The following is a 14,517-nucleotide window of genomic DNA, read 5'->3' on the forward strand; positions in this document are numbered from 1 at the left end:
GGGTGCCGTGTGCTAATATGCTTCTATCATCCGCACCAATCGGAAACTTTTGTCCCTTCCACTGTACCTACTGTTCTCGGTATTTGCTGATAGGCTTTCATTGAGTAGGTTATGTGATGTAACCTTCGCCTTGCACTCGAACGCTCAATTAATCGTTACTACAGCCGTTGTTGCCATGCATGGCTGGTTGTATGCATTTGGCAGGATTTTTTTAAACCCATCTCAATTTTGATAGTTCAGTAGGAATCAATAGAGAAAAACGGTAGATGAGCTCACTTTAAATTAAAAACACACGCTATATACATTAATTAACACCCGGTGTACATTTTGCTATTTAATTTAATGTCTGAACGGACCTTTTGCGCGATAAAAGTGAGGCAAAATTAGCATGCTGGCTAAATCAAAATGTAGGTAACCTGCTGTCCTGACCGTTGTTTATCTTTTTGTATCTCAATTTTTATAGCTAATCTGGAAAACATTTGTCTAGAAAAAATGTATTTGCCGTGGAAATCGCCTTGACGCAATTGCAACAGTTTCGAAACATTCAAAATCAATTCGCAACATATACGCTTCCGCGTTAGTAAAATGCATTTTTTTTGCAATAAAAGTACAATCTAAACTGTAGAAACCTAAGAACAAATTTTTAACAATAAATGCCAAATTAGCGATCTCTTCAATTTAGCAGTTACCATGGATACGTAGCTACGTGATGTAGCGTGTTTCTGACTATGTCAACTTGATTCGATTTCTGAACTAAACATATTTTCATTTTCTTCTATAAATCGAGAACGACTGGTAAGGTAGTTTCAAGATATGAAAGCGTGTGTCGAATGAAAAGTGTTGCACCATTTAACTATTGTCCAAAAATCACAAAAATGTGTAATCTTGTTTGGCTTGTTTCAAACCAAACGCTTTAGCAAAAAATTGCTTTTAGAAGACATTACAATAATCTTTCAAGCAAGACGAAAAATAATCGAATCGGTTAAGTGGTTTAGGAGATATTACAATGTAAATATTGAAAACTGCAAGTGCTTCCCAGTCTTTTATTATGAAAGATACAAGAAATGGTTAAAAAGATAAACTATGTCGTATTAAAGCTAAATTCGTATTAAACTATGCAGCATTAAATCCACCTAATTTAAAAATTAGAGATCTTCGGCTTGAAAGAAACTTAAATTTTCATTTCCTGAATAGCTGCCACAAGGTGGCGTAAATTTAAAAAAGTTGTTAAAACACCCCCTTCTAAAATGACTAGAAGAACACGCTGTTAAAATATTTTAACATATTTACGGAACACCCTGTATAATGCCAAAGAAGCAAAATTTGAATTAATATGTTCAGTTCATTAAAAAGGAATATTTCATGTTCCTATCGTTCTATCACGGCTCGACTTATTGGACATTCCCCCACTAGATGTCAGGGTCGATGACAATTTCTGTAGCAATTTCCAGCTTTTTTTTAATTACTTAAATTTTTCATATTTAAGACGACATTTGTATTATCGAAAATTCCTTACTTTAGGTTTCTATCCAATCAATCTATAGATTTAAAAATTTGGTTTCAGAAATTAATATTTGCATTTTAACGAACTTCCGAGGGAGAGTAAAATAGCCACTAAAATCAGCTGTCATCAAAATCAAAAACATAACCTATATTAAAAATATATATAAAAAGTTCCAAAACCTATGAAATAATGAATTTATCATCAATTAAAAACGTAGGTTTTCGAGCAGCCAAAATTCGGTAAAATATAATTATTCAATTTTCAGGTAAGCAACATTTTAAAGCTACAAACCCTTGTTTCCCGGTGTATCCACACCACCGCAGTTCGTGACAAAAATCAAGCTGGAAGATACAGAATTACTCCGAGGAAAAATTTTCCTCTTACATATGAGATGGCCAACCCTCCTCATGAAATAGCCCACAAGAAATCTTGGAATTCATGGAATACGTGTAAGTTTTTAAGGATTTGCATTGTTACATACCGTAATTTCATCAGTTTGCATGATGTACATTTTAATTTGTAAGGAAGGTAAACAAAACAAGGACCTAAGGGTTAGTTTTTGGGCAAGTTGTTTCAACCTCTTTGAATATGTTTTTTATTGTGTATATTTTCCTGACTGTATTTCAACTTAATTCTAAAAAAATTCCTGGGTTCGAGTTTTATTGTTTATCATTTAAAATGTAACAAATACGTTTCGGTGTTTTTCTCCACCATCATCAGTTTGTCCAAAATATACATTCATAGTCGTCATTAGTTTAAAACAAGAGCTCTGTTAAAATATACATACTAAAATACAAATTACAAACATATTAAAAAGTATATTAAACTCGTTTGAATCTCTTGAGATTACATATAAATGTAGCAAGACAGTGATTATGATGAAGTGATTACTGATAGAGCAATTAAATTGGCAAATTATGAGTATAGAGCAAAAAACCTTAAAAAAATAAAAAAGATACTAATAGTGAACAACTATCCTAAATCATTTTTCGAACCAATCATAAAACGAAGAATAAATAAAATCTACAATTCCAATAAATGGAACAACATAACTAATAATAATAATAAGAAAAAAGAAGGTGAAATCAAGTATATATCATTACCATATATTCCAGAAATTAACACAAAAATAAAAATATTTTAAAACCGCATAATATCACATATAACTTAGCAAAATAATGTTTCACAAAATTTACGCCAAAAATGATAAGTTAAACACATCTAAAGTAATATACAAGATTGACTGTTTGAACTGTGAACAACAACAACAACAAACAGGACAATATTTAAAGTAAAGAATATGCGAACATAAATATAGCTTAAGAAAGGTTAACGAAAATGGAACAGCATTAGCACAACATGCGCAGCAAATGTTACATAGTTTTGATAACACAAAAACATTAATCAATTAAAACAATTATAATAAGAGAAGAATCCATGAAATGATACGAATTAAAAAACATCAGAATGCAATTAATTTTAGATCAGACACAGACAATCTTAGCTCTATATATCATACACTAATTAAACGAACACCTATATACACTAATTAAACCAACTACATAAAATATAAACACCTGGTATATTGAAGAAATGCAGACCAAGTGATATCTTCAGAATGCAAAAAAAAATGCCAAGTAATATCAACAGTTTTTTTATTCTTTCGCTCGATATTGTACGTTAAATAAAGAGTTTTCAATGGTTTGCCAAATGTGAAGGAGAAACAGCCATACATGTAAATAAAATTTAAATCTATAAACAATAAATTCTAGTCTTTCATCACCTGTAATCCCAAGAGACTCAAACGATTTTAATATACTTTTTAATATGTTTGTAACAGAGCTCTTGTTTTAAACTAATGACGACTGTGAATTTATATTTTAGACAAACTGATGATGGTTGAATTTTGAATCACCCTGTATATAAGTGCGTAGCTTAGCAGTCAGTTCGCAGAATTCGATTGCCTATTCATTACCGTTTTCAAAATTTAGGTACCCGACTTCGTTCCTGTAATAATCTGAAAAGACAATAAATCAACCTTTTTTTTAATTATAACATATAACCTAAACTGCTTAACTTGGAAAAAAAGTTAAAATTGCCCTTGGTAGCACTTTTTGCTGTGATGCCAATAAACTAGCAATCGTTGTCATACTCAACTTGATTTACGAGATAAAAAATAAATTTATGTTTTTTTATTTGGCAATCATAGTGGACCTTTCAAAATTCTTATTTTTCTGAATTTAACGATATAACTATTCCTAAGTTTATTTCTTTTTTTAAACGTAAAAATTCAAAAGAGCATTAAAAATGTGTAGTAGGCTCTGGAATTTTAACCGTTAAAAGAAGAGATAAACATACAAACAGTTATATCGTTAAATTTAGAAAAAAATAAGGATTTTAAGAGGTCCACAGCCAACTACCATTTAAGAAAAACATAAGTTTATTTTTAATCTCGTAAATCAAGTTGACTATGACAGTGAGTGCTAGTTTATTGGATTCAACGCCAAGTTCTACCAAGGGCAATTTTAACTTTTTTTCTAAGTTAAGCAGTTTACGTAATATGTGATAATTAAAAGTGTTGATTTCTTGTCTTTTCAGGATATTTCAAGAACCAAGTCGGGTATCTAAATTTTCAAAACGATAATGAATAGGCAATCGAATTCTGCCCAATTTTGCCCATTTAACGGATTTTCTATCTTTAAAAATGTAGAAGTTGTTCATACAAAGATTCAGAAAATGGCCGCCCTGTATATGTTATGGGCAATGTAAATAATTGTGCATTGTTTATAATACCCGTGCAATTTAAATAAGTACAAACAAAACTTAAGTTCAAATAAAATAATGTATTAGATATGTACGTACTTACAAATTTATATTTACACAAAATGTCAATATGTAGCAATGCATAGAGGGTCTAGTTATTAGAGCAGCTTCCACTTTGGTGACATTTCGAGTTACATACTTTTTTCTTTACGACTCTTGCACTTGTCGGATTTACAGCCACATCGGCTATAGCCTTGACCCCCCTGTCTTGGATGACAATCTTGCACATTCTCTTAGTGAAATCTCTGCCTGTGGAATATCTTCGCCGTATATAAACTTCTCATTACAGATTGTAAATTGGTTCCTGGCATAAAGTTGATTTAGAACTTTGTGTTTCGTGCCTAATTTATACTGATTAGCATCTGTTACTTCAAGAACAAATGCCAAAATATTTCTTTCATCGGTGCGACCTCTGTCGGCATCTGGGAACTCTAACTGTGTCACCTTTTTAGCATTAGGGTATTTTGAGTTAGAAGTTTGAACCATTTTTTCAGCTTGTTTTTTTAGATTGCTTGCTGAAATCTGCCTAATTTTTAATATGTCGGCTTTTCTTTTTTCACATAGGGTTATTCCGGAGAAACTTCTTTAATATATAAATCGGGGCATGGTTTAGCTAGCAAAGTTGAAGTTTGAACATAAGTATCAAGAGAAAGTAGTTCCACCTCATCATGTTGACTTGGACCTGGTAGCTCCGATAACACATGTCACTCTGGTTTATTTTGCAGTGGACCTTCTTCTACATACTGTAAATTGTTCTGATCTTTTACTAGAACTTCTAAGTCCTCTTCACAATTTATATTATGCAGAACGTCTGTGGGTAAAAAACTTTTTAGACCAACTTGTAACTTTGTCCCAAACATGGCCTCATACGGAGTACAGTTGATGCCACTACGATGAGCTCTGTTCTTCATTAGCTGTACAAAACGCAAGCCTTCTGACCATTTCCTGGTGCTATTGTCTTCTAGCCACAAACAAGCATATTTTCCACGTCCTGATTCGCAGGTTCTACGGAACCCTGACTTTGAGAGTGTCTGGGCTTCTCATGCACCATCTTCAACTCGGGCCACATGCTACATAGTTCACTAATAGTAGTGTTAGCAAATTCTCCTCCATTTTCACCTTGCTAGTTATTGAAAAAAATTGAATTGAATGAAACATATTTTATTTTTATACTATCAAGTGATTTATTAGTGCCGTAGCAATAACGTAATGTTTAATTATTTTTGAAATGTTTGCAGCCAATCTGCTGGGAGGACAGAGGCAATCAGAAACAGCTGTGGAGGACCAATTCATACGAAAATTTATGCATGGTACTTGGCATGCCTTATTTCTAAGTGAAGTGATTATTAAAAGACAACATAATTTGATAAGAATCGCTGGAATTATACACAGAGGTATAATGCCTAGAAAAATGTATTTTCTCATAGGATATACTGAAGAGTTTCTCAGCTTTTGGCTTCAGTGTCCCATAAAACTGGAATTGCAAACAACAGCCAATAGAAAAGATGTAATATTTAAATATATTTAGAGTACTCGTAAGCACTATGATATCAATAAACTGTTGTGTTTTAAAAGAATGATCTACATTTTCTGCTTAGTTGCTTCGAAAACCACAACTATAAGAAATTTAAAGGTTATGCAGTAGAAGTACATGGAAATTAGGACTAATCAACAATTATATTTTAATTTCTGTCGCTCTTAAGAACTAATGTAGTGCTTTTGGATTAGTACCACATTTGCGCATTGCGTAAAAATTGGTTTAAAAGTCCATTGAATGTTTACAATAGTTTGGCGTTGCTATATCGGTTATAACAAGAGCGCCACCAAAGAAAGTAGAAACTTAGTAAGGTTATGATATATTAGCATTGTGGCTGGAAGCCTTTCACAGGTCCGTACGCATTTAAACATTCCTCTGTAGGTTTCGGCAACCGTCTCTATGCTGACTGGCTAATTTGAATACGCTGCTGAAGCATATAGTGTGTGATCAAAAAATATACAATGGCCTGCAGAGTTACTGATAACTGTACAGAAATTACAAGAGATACTGAAAAGAAAGATTCATATGTTAAAGTAATAATTGCGTAATGTAATTGTGTACTATAAATTTTGTAAAATATAACATTTTTAGGCAGGATATCCTACAATTATTAAACTGAAAAATGAACATAATCATTCTTTAGAGACAGCAGAAGCTTTTTAATTTTTGCGTCCTAGAGGCGCATCAGATGTTCTTATCTTATTTTTGCAGACTTTCTTGCAACAAACGGTCAGAAACACCCTGAATTCCCCATGTAAAAAACAAACCCATGAAAACCGCCTGGGTCGTTGATCTTCTCAGCGAAGACCTTTTTTAAGTGCCCGACCAGGCGGGTAAGGGAAGAAATTCCCGTAGGGAGTTGGCACCCGATTTTTGAAGACGAAGCATCGCACCCACAGGCACTTACGTCCACCCTCTCATTGTTTCGTTTTACCCGTTGTCTAATTTGACACGGGCCCCTATAGTGGTGGTTTGTGGCGTATTGTGCAAAAAAGGGCTCAGTACTGCAGTGATAAGAACCACAATTAGTTCCAACTAACCCAGAACCCCGACCTCCTGAAGGCTTGCTCGCTCATCTGAATCAAATAAAAATAGTCGATCACGCAACTTCTCAAGGGGCTGATGGCAGCAGGCTACTTGGCTCCAAAACCTGTAAGTTTAAACTTAATTCCCCTTTTGGAGGCCAATATATCCCCGTCAAGGTCTGACGGTAGTAGTGCATGTGCAATTAGAGCACACACTTGTGACTAGTGGTGACACTTTGGTTTAATTAAAATTTAGTAAAGGTATAATTAACAGGACTTTTTCCGTCACTTTCATCATTTCATTTCTCCGTTTAAGCTTAAGGTAAGTTTAGGTTTGTAAATTAGATTTAGAAAATTGTATTTGTAGGTTTATGATATTATTTAGTTATTAAACAGTTTTTTAATCAACTATTGTTGGTGTTTTTGTCGTTGCGGTTTTTATTAAAGCTCAGCACGGATAATATTAAAATCCACCCTTGGAAAAATAATCCACTTTATCGTTTGTTGTTACGTCATAAGGCTAACGTGTGAGACAAAAAAGGTATTATTAARCGGTAATTCGATAATTTTCAAAAAAACTTACAGCGATAATTTCACGTCGTCATGGAATCATAAAAAATATCACTGTCGACTGATTTATTTAGAGTGATTGAGGTCAAATATATTCTGAAATTTAATTTTTAATATTTAATTCGAGAAATAATCTCACTAAATACCACTCCGAGCTTTAAAATTAACCATATAATTTTTCACTCTGGCATGTGTATGTAATAATTTTTCCTTGCAAATTTCATTGCAAAATTATGGAAAACATGCAATCGTGAAAAATTATCGGTAATTTCAAAGCACTCGTGGTATTACCCCCGATAAGCTAAAATTGTCAGTGCGAATCATTCACTTATGAGTCATATTTTAAGGACGGAATGACCTTAAAATAATCTATCAATTACCACGAGTGAAAACTTGAATTGCAATTTGGTTTAAGCGGCATTGAATTTGCCAATGCTAGAACCAACCCTCAATATCGAACTGTTCAGTATTGGTATGACGAGTGGAGGAAACTTTATTTGGGACGTCGGTTTGGCTTGGAAACCCTTGAGGTACCTATTTAAAAGTAGCATATCTGCTATTAGTTTCGTCGTAATTTTAAATATTTTTTTTATTTATTTTATGACAATTACTTTAACTCAATAATTTTTTTTAAACGTGATTTTTACAGAACGTGATAATAATATTGTTGTAAATAACATTAAAAGTGAGGATGTGGATGAAGCCATGAAATAATTTGGGGCTCCAAGGTACACCTTCGATAAGAGGAATCCCTTTGACCTAACAGATCATAAATTTGTTAAACTCTTTAGAATATCCAAAAATCTTTGCCGAGAGTTGGTGGAGAGCCTACAAGTGAATCAGCTTTGTCAATAAGGACAAAGGTCAGTAGAAAATGTTTTTCAGATGCACTAAAGGACTTAGTTAAATAAAGTGCAACTAGTTCCAAAAAATTATTAATATTATCAACATACTAATTCAAAAATATCCATCAAAAGTTTACCTACAGACTACATACAGGGTGATTCAAAATTGTCGTCATTCCTCTGGAGGTGTTTGGCGCTGTTATAGGAGTACAGAAAAAATAATAAAATAAATTAATTGTTATTAAAAACTGAGAAATTTGCAAAAAAACTATCAGAAATACGGCAGCAAGGTTTTTCAAGGTAATCTGCCTAATTAACATTACGGAAATACCTGTTGCTTCGTAATTATTTAAAACTCCGGTAACCTTGGAATTATACAGACTGACAATAAAATAGACAAGTATAAACGGTAAATTCAACAAGATTTGTTGTCGAAATGTCAACCTGTTTTCATAACCTCGAATATGGGTGTTTATAAATAAACCCTATGTGGCGAACTCTATCCCCCACTTCTCAACTAGCAGCTCTAACCGAAACGCCAGCTATATCTCACCGTATAATATATGTGGCGTTTCGATTCAAATAGAACTTCCAACCTATGTTCCGTATCCGGCGTCTAAGGCAGGGCCTACCTAAGCCTTACTGACGAGTCCAAAGATAGGCCCGGAACAAAACGAATGGTGCTTCATCGCGCGCCATACCTACAACACAACACAAACATTTGAATGGTTAACTCCAAACAAGCTAGTGCCTGTGTAATCTCCTTATTATCCACTCTTATCAAGCAGATTCTCGTATTCAGTTAATTAACTCCTGCTCCATTTGTATCTCCTTGTGCTGTGTGTATCGTACAAACGTATATAAGTATTTCATTATGCTACCAATTAAACATGGAACAATTTCTAAACAATGCTTAATAACAAAGTTGAAATTCGATCTTCAACTGTTAATATCTTCTAGAAATTTTCGATATTTTTCTCGTACTTCCCAAGAGAGCCTCTATCACCCCTTAAAAGGAATGACGCTAATTTTGAATCACCCTGTATATGTGAGTTGCCTTACTTAAAATATTTTTTAGGTTTTAGCGACGCTCAGATTTTTTGAAACCGGTAGTTACCAAGAAGTCACTATATCAAATAGCTTTGTCGGGATTAGTCAAGCATCAGTAAGCAGGGCTATAACAAAAGTATCCAATGCTCTGAACGAAGCTCCTATTGAAAATCGTATAATTAAATATCAGCAAACAATTGCAGATTTGGAAGCATTAAGGACAAGGTAAGTTTTCCAACAATTGATTTGAGATTTCAACTAAACTTGACTTGACACCTAATTTGTTCTGCGAGATTTCTTCACTTGTCTTAAATTATGGAACGGACTCTTAAATTATTGCGTTCGGTATATCTTAGCTAACAAGCATTAGCGCATTTCTTAAAGGCCCTTCTTAATTTTTTCTATGAACAATTTTTCCGAATACCTAATGTTTATACTACAGTTCTGTATTTTTTAAGCTTCTATGAAAAACGTGGAATGCCAGGAGTATGTGGGTGTATAGATTGTACCCATTGCTATTATGGTTCCTCATAACAATGATCCTAATTTTCCGGAGCATGTTTATGTAAATAGGAAAAATTATCATTCCATAAAAGTGCAATTCGTAAGTAAAAGAACATAATTATAAATGTTAGAGATTTGAAAGTTGATGACATTTATATTTTTTAGGTGTGTGACTTAAATCTTAAAATATTTAATGTCAACTTCAAATTTCCACTGGCGGCTAAACGTAGGAATACGATCCCTTTAATGCGCATGCGCGGACTCTAAGCGATCAGATGTTTATTTTCAGATTTGCTGTTTTGTTGATTGAGGTTAGCATTTTCCTTAATTCGTGTGTAAAGGCTACAGGGTGTTCGAAATTCTTTCATACGTTACTCCAGAAAAATGAATATGGATTGTTTATGCCGCAATTAAGTTTTCGAAATTTGAATTTTGGACGAAATCCAGGCACAAGCCAGTATAATAACATTTATCAATAATATGAAAGTACTAGGAACTCGCATGCTTAATAGGAACTTTGGAATTTGATATTGCCTTTGCACGCCTTAGCTGGGAAGGCCGAATTGCAGAAGAAACAGGCACCAATTTTGGAAGGTCGATAGGTTTAATATAAATACATAATAACAGAGCCAAGTACTTGTCTCTGCATAATAATAGATTTCAAATACCGACATTGTTAAATACGAAATATGAACATGAACGGCATAGATTAAGAGTGAGATAGATAGCGCCTACTCCACTGTTAATCACCCAGCTGATCAGCAGCTAAAATCTGCAGTTAACGCATGCGCATCAATGGGATCGTATTCCTACGTTTAGCCGCCAGTCAAATTTCCAGGCTCATGTCGTGACTGTCATATATGAAGGCAAGCTCCTGTGTCAGATTTAATGGAAACCGTACAAAGGAGAAATCCTAAGAATATGTTCTTTCTCTTGGGCGACTCAAGTATGTAGTTCTAACACAACATTAATCTGGTTGTTTATCTTAGCAATAATATGAAAAGTAAAGTAACAAAAACATTTTAGTATTCACATTCTTTTTCCATATTTTTTTGCATAAATTCTCGAGATTGCGTAGAACTGTACTTGTTAAACAGATACCCTAACACTAACACTGTAAAATTTCTTATATTTAAGTGGTTTGTTTTAAAAAGTTTAATGACAGTCAGTGTCAGCATTAACATTAGCCAAGAATCATTTAGTTTCATTTTTAGGTTATCCAACTCGTCTCTGGTTATTAACGCCTATTAATAATGCTTGCTCATTCATGAACTTGGACGAAGCACGGTTTAATGACAGACTATGCTCTATTCGCTCTGTAATTGAGAGGCGTAATGGGGTGCTGAAGAATCGCTTTTGATGTCTTCTGCGTTATCGCACTCTTCATTACAGTCCCTCAATGGCAATCAAAATACAAACGCTTGTTGCACTTTGCACAATTTATGCATTGCGAATAGAGAACCTGAGGTTGAAGAGTTACACCCCGTGGAACCGGATTATGGCATGTATGCTGATAATTAGTTCAATTTTGTAAGACCTACTGCCAACATAGATCTAGCTGCTGCTAGAGCGCTACAGCAAAATATTATAAATACTCATTTAATTAGGTACTAAAATAAGTTTGGGTGCGGATAAAACTGAATAAAATTAATAAACAAGTTGTGTATTATAGCGCGTTATTTCGTATTTGAACAGAGGCCACAATCTGTTCAAATACGAAATTACACACTATAATACGAAATTTGTTAATTCAGTTATAAAATTAATGTTGATATTAATATGTAATTTCTAGGTATTGATACATTCGGTAAGCTTAACATCTTCACAAGATGTGTAATGCCTTGGTGGGAGCTGCTCATTAAATGTCTGCTGATCAGCGCTTCGTATCAAATCAATTTCTACATCCGTGTTGTTCAAATTGTATCGGCGAAGCGCAAGATATTTGACGGATGTATTGCATTTTCGAAGATAAAAAGTTGGTTGGATGTCCAGTAATGTTATGGTTTATTGACTTCCGTTTTAGAGTTGTACCTAATATATTTACATTGTAAAATTTTTGTTTAACAAATAATTATTATACTTTCATAAAACCTAGCTAAGTTTTACTACTTTCAGTTTTATTTTCCTGACTGCGTGTACTTGTTATGATATTCTTATCCTTTCTGGGTCTCAGTCAAAGTGTGAAGTAAAAATGTTGAACATCGTTTATTTCATTACGTTTCGGAGAGACAACAGCGCCATTATCAGATTTAAAATTTACACAAACTACAAACACTAATTCACAATTAAAACATGTTGTTTAAAATCTATAATTTATAAAGTGTTAAAACATTCATCAGTTTTTGAGGGAAAAAAGCAAAACACTGGAAAAACTTACCTCATGATTGGTAAAAATCAACGTTGTTTTAGGTTTTTGCCTTCTTGAAACCTTAAATTTGTCTGAATTATTTTCTACATTTGCGAGAGTGGTATGCATGTATTGAGATAAGCAGAAATAATTTTAATAGTTTTAATTTTTCACCAGTGTACTGGGTGTTCCATACTTATGGCTTTATTAGGGTTTGGTAAATGTTCCTAAGGTTGTCGGTATCTGTTCTGAAATTTACTGCTTTTCCATGTTTTTTTATTTGTATCATTTCTTCGATTCTTGTTTCATGATAATTTGTTTCCCTAACTAATATATCTGCGTTGTTCAAATCAAAATTACGCAACATATGGTGTGCATGTTGTGTTAATGCTGTTTTATTTTCACTAGTATTTCTTACTGTATTTATGTTCGTACATTCTCTTTTTTAAATATTGTTTAGTTTGTCCTATATATGTATTATCACGTTCTAAACAATTCACTCTATATACAGTATTTGGTATATCCATTTTGTCAGTTTTTGGTTTTAGTTTTGGGAAATATTCAGTTGAAAAGTTGTTTTTTGTTTTTTTCCGCAATTATAATGTTGTGTGGCTTTAGTATTTTTGAATTTTTTTAAATTGATTTCTCGAATGTATGGTAGTGATATATATGCATTGTTTCTTTGTTTCTCATTATTGTTATATTTAGTTGAGTTGTAAATCTTGTTAATTCTTCGCTCCATTATTGGTTCAGAAAAAGTTTTTGGGTAGTTATTATTAAGTAATATTTTTCTGATTTTTTTAAATTTTCTTGTCTGTAATTTGGGCGTAATAATTTTATAGCTCTATCTGTAAGTGCAGTTATTACGCTTTTTTATATTTTTGGGGTAAATATGTATTATAGTTTAAATATCTTCCTGAAAAAACTTCTTTTGAATACCAATTTGTTTTTATTTCAACTGAATTGTCATAATTTACTATTATATCTAAAAAATGTATTGATTTTTATCTTTTTCTATTGTAAATTTTATAGTGTCGTGAAAATTGTTGAATTTATCTAGGGTATATTGAACTTTATCTTTGGGTAAACACATTAAGCCAGCGGTCAGGGAACCGGGGTAAATTACCCCAAATGGGGTAAAAATTAAATTTTTTTGAGTAAAAAGTATATATTTTTAATTTGCTATTTTATAAACCTGTTAATATTTTTTTCAACTTAAACAATTTAGCGACATATGCAGGCCACGCCATCTCACTCCCCACCACTAGAGTATTCTCGAGCTATATCTTTGTGCATTAAAGCACAGCCCCGTCTACCTGATCAGTCCGTGCCAACATACTCGTCTTTATCTATGCGTGCCATTTCGTCCGTACTCGTCTTTATCTATGCGTGCCATGCCGTCAAGATACAAATACATTGACAAGTCAGAGAGCGAGTTTTTACTAGTTAGTTGTTGACCATCATTTTATGATTAATCATCGATATATCGATGAAGGTAAGCCGCAATTTGAAAATTTAATTCAAGAGTATTTTACAACTATTATTTTCTGTCTCTCTTCAGATGGCAGCAAATAGAACAAGAGAACAGAAATCGATTAAACGCCGAAGACTGTATTCAAATCGCTCTTACATCAAAAAGTCCCAATTTTGAAGCAATTATATCGAACATGAAACAACATCATTTCTCCACAACAGCAGGAAGAATGTTTTCAATTATTCTTTTTTTTCTAATTTTTTCAATTCTAATTTTTGTTTGTACCACCATTATTATTAATATCATTATTATTATTATTTGTTACAGTACCCCAAATTATCAACCCTCAATTGTACCCCAATGGGTTTCAATTTGTTATATACAGGGTTGCTCATTAGTGCGTCAAAGTGCGATATCTCAGTAAATATGAAGTTTACAAGAAAATTCGTCCAACGAAAGTTTTTCACGTTTAAAAGGTCCACATTTTAAAATTACTTTCCAATATACGGGGTGTATCATAAACGTGTGGTAGTTACCAACTTTGGTTTTTTAAATGGAACCGCCCCTTTTTCCATTCATTTTCAGATTTGTCGTCAAAATTTAAGTTAAGTTTGTGTCAAACGTTTTACCTGAAAAATTTACGATTTCCGAGTTATTCGTAAAAATGTGAAAGTTTTGACAGCTACTGGGTTCCACAGAAATCGATGCTGTACACTACCCGCTGCGAATTTTGGAAAACAGTTCTCAGCGATTCTAACAGAACATCATGATCTACGTGTAGATATGTTTTAAATTATAAGGAAATACTTCTAAACCGCGCAATTAGCCTCTAAACTTG

General features: G+C 33.1%; 1 protein-coding gene and 1 long non-coding RNA gene across 3 annotated transcripts; both read left to right on the top strand.

Annotated features, from left to right (window-relative positions):
- The first annotated feature begins 1,418 nt into the window (after window positions 1-1,418).
- Window positions 1,419-5,904, top strand: LOC109537626 (28S ribosomal protein S24, mitochondrial). The gene is made up of 3 exons (XM_019904432.2): window positions 1,419-1,717; window positions 1,770-1,953; window positions 5,566-5,904. Exons 1-3 carry the CDS (start codon window positions 1,694-1,696, stop codon window positions 5,853-5,855), a joined length of 498 nt encoding a protein of 165 aa, XP_019759991.1. The 5' UTR covers window positions 1,419-1,693; the 3' UTR covers window positions 5,856-5,904.
- A 1,786-nt stretch (window positions 5,905-7,690) lies between these two features.
- Window positions 7,691-11,913, top strand: LOC109537627. Of its 2 annotated transcripts, XR_007281981.1 has the most exons (7): window positions 7,691-7,989; window positions 8,109-8,322; window positions 9,383-9,579; window positions 9,813-9,958; window positions 10,024-10,804; window positions 11,073-11,465; window positions 11,651-11,913. It is a non-coding gene; the product is annotated as an uncharacterized LOC109537627 (long non-coding RNA). The 2 variants fall into 2 exon arrangements; XR_007281980.1 differs by having other exon boundaries at window positions 11,073-11,913.
- Window positions 11,914-14,517: the final 2,604 nt, after the last annotated feature.

Source organism: Dendroctonus ponderosae, unplaced genomic scaffold (assembly GCF_020466585.1).
Source record: "Dendroctonus ponderosae isolate FM_Combo_2020 unplaced genomic scaffold, Dpon_F_20191213v2 Dpon_F_20191213_7, whole genome shotgun sequence".
In the NCBI taxonomy this organism is placed as follows: domain Eukaryota; kingdom Metazoa; phylum Arthropoda; class Insecta; order Coleoptera; family Curculionidae; genus Dendroctonus; species Dendroctonus ponderosae.